This window comes from Atta cephalotes (assembly GCF_000143395.1).
Source record: "Atta cephalotes unplaced genomic scaffold scaffold00016, whole genome shotgun sequence".
In the NCBI taxonomy this organism is placed as follows: Eukaryota; Metazoa; Arthropoda; class Insecta; order Hymenoptera; family Formicidae; genus Atta; species Atta cephalotes.
This window is the reverse complement of record NW_012130080.1, coordinates 5,187,593-5,194,459: the sequence shown is the minus strand read 5'-3', so window position 1 is coordinate 5,194,459 and position 6,867 is coordinate 5,187,593. Positions and strand designations below refer to the sequence as shown.

The 6,867-nt window shown below is 31.2% G+C and overlaps 1 protein-coding gene across 1 annotated transcript in view; it reads right to left on the bottom strand.

Annotated features, from left to right (window-relative positions):
• The window catches only part of LOC105618356, a 146,218-nt gene that overhangs the window by 26,509 nt on the left and 112,842 nt on the right, over positions 1–6,867 (bottom strand). Inside the window, exon 9 of the mRNA XM_012199898.1 lies at positions 1,749–2,061. Within this exon, the coding sequence (XP_012055288.1) occupies positions 1,749–2,061 (313 nt within the window). The remainder of the gene's footprint in view (positions 1–1,748; positions 2,062–6,867) is intronic.

The following is a 6,867-nucleotide window of genomic DNA, read 5'->3' as shown; positions in this document are numbered from 1 at the left end:
AGTATATATATATATATATATATATATATATATATATATTATAGATAATTATAATTTAATTGCAATTTTTTTTGCATCGCGCGGCAAAATGGCTGATGAATACAATGAACGAATACTGCAATTAATTAATACTAATTATGGTTGGTCTGACACTAATTTTGATAATTCACTGTCAGTATCGGCTGAAATGGTGACGTCTTACAATCTTTAAAATAAATCTAAAATTCTACTAAGAAAAAATATAATACATATTGAAAATAATATTATAAGATTTATAAAATCTTATAATACATATTACTTTCAAATTAACTATTGAAATATTTATTTACTGTAATATTTATTCAATAAAAAAACGATGGCTAAATTAATGATTCTTGTACTAAGTAAATATATATTTACATTTAGTAAACATTTATTGTTATAAACAAATATTTATTAAAATTTAATAAATTTTTTCACTAATGATTTTTCATGTTATATCTAAATTTTGTATTTGTTTTTTAGGTTTATAAATCTTAGGTCTATAAATATTTTACATATAAATATTTTATAACTAAATTTTGCATTTTTCTTTGAATATTTCTTTAACTCACCATGCCGTCGATCTTTTTAGAAAAGATGCTCAATTAGCGACTTCTTATACTACTAACTTATGTATAGGATTCCAAGAACGAAAGTCTTCAATAGCACGAAAGGGAATTTTTCCGACATTGTTATCGAGATTATTAGTTGGATGTTCAGTTCTTTCTCTGTTCTCGTGCTATTGTGAGTTTCCGCGGTTGCGGAGGCGGAACATTACCGTCTCGCACTTTACCGTATTGCACGCCTGCACGGAAGAGCAAATAATTTCCGCTTCTTCTAATTTATCCTTATCTCACCACCCGCGATTTCGCCTTTGCAGGCTCTGCTCTCCCTCGAAAATACGAAAATAAATGACGTTATACGACGGAGTTAGACTTATCGTCGCCTTTCTCTACGTGATGTTTATTCGCGGAATATAATAATCTTACATGGAAATTACTCTCTAAAAAAAGTAAAGTGCAGGAAGTTTAATTGTTAAGAAATGAATTTTCCTATTTATTACAACAATACTGAAAGTATTCTTATTAATTAAAAAATTGTTATTCTTTGAATTAAATATGTCGACGTAAATTAAACGTAAAGAATATTATGATTACTAAATTTTTATTATATGTTTTTAATTTTATCAATATATTTTAACTCAATGATTTTATAAAATTAACTCGATGATTTTAGAAATAAGAATTGAAAAAATGATTGGTCATTTCATAAGGACCATTGTTAAAAGCATCGTAGTCTCTCTAAATACATCATAATTGTTATTTTCTTTGTTATTATAATTAGCGTTTACTGAAAGTAAACGGCTAAAAAAGTTAGCTAAAACATACGTTATCATATTTTTAATATATTTTCAATTCAGATAAAGTGCTTTTTATAATTGATTAATCGCACAGGACTACAAATCTTACAGAATTAATTCTTATTAGCCCATTTTATTTCTTAGATATATTTAGAATTTCTTTTCCTAGAAATTTATTTATCATTGTTAATATTTACCATTTGAAAATTCCAAAAGTAAGTTTAAACAACTCAAAATTTAAATCTCTTATTTTATAAGAGTTTAACAAATTTATTTTACCATCTTTTGTTTGCTTATTTTCTTTCATAATGTTCGTGATGAATTAAGGCTTAACAAACCACATGAATAATAACAAGACCTCGCTTACCTCTATCCGGAAAGTCCAGCCCTCCAGACTGAGCAGCTTAAGGGTCGTGTTCCTTGCCAAAGCGTGACATAACAGCCTTGAAGGATGATCGTCTAGGGCCAGTCGGGGACTAGACAAGTCTAGCAATTGTAAACAGGGTGCTTCTGTCAAAGCCAACACCAGAGGCATTACGTCGGCTGGTCTCGATGCTCCAGCGGCCCTCAAAGCATCCAAATTGCGGGCCTTTCTTACGGTCTCGCCTAAACAGCCGGCATCTAAACCGCCCAGAAGACATTTGGACACGTTCAGAGATCTCAGTTTGCAGTTGGGTTCCCTGAAGCACAAAGCGCAATATTGTCGATCAGTTGGATTGTATCGTGAACGAGAAAATGAGAAAAACTTTCTTCTCAATCTTTTCCAGCATAGCGTATATCGCAGACAAAAGTTTCGACGCATATAGAAAAATGAACTAAAACTTTAATAATTTAAAGTTTAAAACTTTATAATAAATATTTATGATATATAAATTGTAAAGAATGTCAACTGTCTATATATACATATTTTTTTTAAACTCTTGGTGTTGCTTTTTCATTTTTATGTAATAAAAATGAAATACAATTTTAAAACAAGACAAAATATAAGAACTTTTTGTAACCAAAACTTTTAAACAAAAGAAATTTAGAAATAAATAAATTTAATATGTTTACTCTTCTTTGTATAATTTTTGTTATAATAGTTTATTTAATTTTGTTGCTGCTTGTGAAGATATACTTATGATATTTCATACCGAACAATTTGATTTGATACAAGAAATGAGAACTTACCAAATTGAATGAGAGAGAAAAAAGATTTAATTGAATTAGCTGATGAGACAGTAATCATTTAAAACTGATGGTAGGTCTGTCGAATTGGATCACGAACAGAATTTGGCCTTTAAGTAAAAGCGAGAGATGTAAAAATATCTGACGGCAATTTCTCGGTTCTCATCATCGTTTATCAATCTTATAACAAAGAACACGACCATTCTCATAACAATGACAAGAAACTTTGAATGAAATGCGATTCGAAATGAGAACGGAATCACGAAAAAGTTTAGTCTTTTCTTTTTGCGGACAAAACTTTCGGAATAACTTGGAACAGATTTTTCATCCTGACATTAATCTTTCTTAAAGGGATAGTTCAAGAAAACAACGATACATCAAAGATATTGCGAAAGCCTAAATTTTCAGAATTAAATATTTTTGTCAAATTAAAATTGTGATTAATGGTTCTATTTATTAAAAAATAATTGAGGTCTGATCTTATTTAGTTTATTTATCCTCATCTTAATTTTATCAAGTCATTTAATTTTAAGTTAAACTACTTAATTAGTTTCTTAATTAAATTTCTCATTAAAATACAGCTTTATTGAAGTTGAGAAGAAAATGTTCACGCACAGTCTGTGCAAGTATATCACAATATCAATACCTCTCTCTAAATTTGGTAATATATTTTCAAAAATCCTCTCCCCTCATTTAGAGATATAATTTCTTAAAAAATAAAATACTTGCTCTAAATTATTCATGTGCTTTTTTAAGTTTTCTTCAGAGATATACATATATTTCGTTTTATTACTCCTCTGTCGACCATGTGAAATTTTACATTTTCCATCAGCACAATTTTTGAACTTCAATGCAAATTTTAATATTATTCCAGACTGCATATAAGAATCTGACAAAATTCCTGTGTACTCGTGAAAGCTTTAACAACAAGTTTTATTTTATAGAAATCGAATGATATTTTATTTTTATAGATTAAAATTTATTTATCAGAATCAAAATATCGATTGTGTTTTATTGATCGGCGGAGTGTTAATAACTTTCTAATAATATATAATTTATTTATATTATTCACAAACTTTATGTACAAAAAATTGCGATATAATTACCTGACCTTCTTTCGATAATTTTCATTTAAGATTAATTTAACAAAACGCTTCACGTGATTTCTACCCATACGCGACTTTCCAAACGCTCTGTGCAATCTCACGACGGTAGATCGATCAACGTCACGACAACGAAACATAATGAACAAACATGCAGCAGCAGTGTAATGCACATCGGTGCAAGACAGAGCGGCGAGCCGAATTATAGGACGAATAATCGAATCGCGGCGGTAGCCGACACCATGAGGATTTACGTGCACGTACGTGCGTTTAATGGGAGCAATTTAAGACGAACGATTCGAAGTACGGACCAACAGCAGCAACAGTAGCAGTAGTAGCCGGCCGGCGGGCTATATCGCATCTGGATTTAATGGTATCTACTTTGGTCCATATTTACTGACTGTCTGACTGCTATTGCCACCGCGATACGTACGTACGTTTTGCGATACGTCTGTTACCATCGCTGCTACGTACGTACGTACGTCTAATGGCGTTGCCTTTAACAGTATCGCAATGGGCGCGGTAAATTCACTCGAGAGCCGCCGCACCACTCGATGCAGTATCTTTCTCTCCTCGTATATATATACAGGGAGAGAACAAAAATACTGCACCCTCCACGGTGGGAATGTACGCGCGCACTTGCGTTGAATTTCTAACAAAAATAAACGTTTCCGCCAGAAGAGAAACGGGGAATGCGCGTGGTGAATATTCCGCCAGTGCCAGGTTCGCGTAATAAAGCTACGGATTTCGTGAGCGAGGATACCGAAATTTCTTTCTGGCGTTTTATGCGGTTTCGACTTAAACTGCTTACCGTGGAACCGATCGTTTTTCTTACAATTAAATCGTCTTGTAAAGAAAGTCACTATATATCCTTTTAAATGAGCATTAACTAGATTTAGCTAAAATTGAATTATTTTGTCTTTTTTTAGAGACAAAATTAGAAGGTAATTAGCATAATATATGTTAAGTGCCGAGTTAACAATTAAGTTGCAACGTAAGCTTCTAATTTCTTTTAACAAAAGGAAGAGAAATAATAATGTATAAATAAATGATATATGTATTAGTAATATGCATTAAAACGCGGAATACAAAATTTCCTCCGAAATAAAATGCAAATATGTCTCGGAGTTTGTGAGTATTATTGCGTCTCATTTAATTTTCCATAGCTTTAGAGACGAGAAATGCAGATTCTTTAAATCGTGTCGAGAAAAGAAAACAATTTATAAAAATATAAGTATTTAAAAAACAAACTTTTTTACTTTCAATTTATATTTTTCCGATGATACTATCTTACTTATAAAGAAACGTGTGCTACACAAATTACTAAATTAGTTAGAAAAAAATCCTTCCAAATCAAATTGCATCTTCTCGAATTTGCTGAACATATAAATTAAAACTTTAAATTTATATTCGAATTAAATACTAGACTCTTTTTTTATTCATATTTTAATGAAGCTAATTACGTATGACATAATATATGATCTTTTTAAATAATTCTGCGTTATTACATTTAAAAAGCGTAGAATTTGTGTGAATTCATTGGAATAAATTGAGTGTGCTGGAGGCGCTGACTTTATTAATAATTACTCAATAAATATTTCGTGTGTATTAATAATTAATGAATTTATATATTGTAGTGCAGTAATGTGCAAAGTGAGAGTTGTATTAAGTATTAACGAGCATTATTCATTCAATATCTGTACAATTGGCGTGTATTTGTATTTACTTTTCGATTTATCCAGAAATCGGAATCGTGCGACGTGTCGCGGAGCGACGCGACGAGATTTTCGTCGCACGCGGAAAGAACGTTTACCGCGATCCAGAATCGCATCGAAAAGCCATGGGTCGCAATAGAGTCGCAATCGTAAGTCAAACGGCTGCGGTGATATTGTGCTTAAGTTTTCGACAGTTTTACCATCACGGGGATTTCGCGGCGGGACGCGCAACGCCGCGTCGGAAATCGCGAAATCCGCGCGGTTTAAAGGAAAATAGAGCGCGGCGCATTTTTACCGGGGAGTTAAACCTCCACCTTTGCCATCTCGGCTTTATCGCGTCGCCTTTTATTGCCACCGTATTCGAAGTCACTCGACTTTACGCTCTTATAAAGAGCGACACCTTTTGTTCGCCTCGAATTTGCGGTGAGAATAAACATTTTGCAACAATTGTGAGATATATTTATTCAATTACGAAATAACATTACAATTTAACATGCGTGAACTCGACGTTGTGTAAGAATTTGACATTAGCAACTCAGCGTTGGAAAAATCACATAATTTGCACTGTTCTTTTTTTGACGTTGATAAATATGTTAATTTGGCGAAAGTTTTCGCTGAAAAATTATGGAACGATTGTCGTATTACGTTGGAGTAAAAATATACGCTTACGTATATTTATGTACTTCAGTTTTAATAGCAATAGATTTAAAATTATGATACGACATAGATTTTGCTGAATCGAACATACGCGACTGACATGCGTATTATTATGATCAAAAATATTATTCACATAATTAGAATCTATGCATCAGACGTATTTTTAACATCTACATTAAAAAAAACTAAATTTTAATAAATAAATTGTTGGAATATTTTTAAATAAATATTTACTAAATGTCTAAATGTTATTACAAAAACTATTAATTTGATTCAACTATCATTTATTATTGACTAAATATTTATTTACTGAAAGTTTATGTTTACTTGTTCTATTAAAGTACTATTCAAAGAAACATGTATTAAGATTTTAAACTTTTTTTCAGTGTGTATATCACATTTTAAATTCTGAATTAAAATAAAATAAAATACCAATATTAAATAAATAATAAATTCTACAAAGAAACTTAAATGTAGACTTCATATTCTTTTTCTAGGCGAATTTTCGCAGTGCACAAAGTTGCATCGTGAAAGAAAAATAGTGGATGCTTAACTACGTTATATCCCCAACGTGCGTTCTGTGGAATACCCTCCCGCTTTCAACTTTGCTTCATCCCTTCCTTCGACAAGTTCCTGCAAGTTGCACCTTCGACGATCTCTCGGAGCTTGTTAGATAGTGAAACTCCGTTTATGCGGAGAAATTCGGTAACTGATATTCCGGATTCGTCATTAAATTGTTATTACTCCAATGCTATATTATATTACAATCAATATTATATGAATATATATTGCATATATATATATATATATATATATATATATATATATAGTATATATATATATA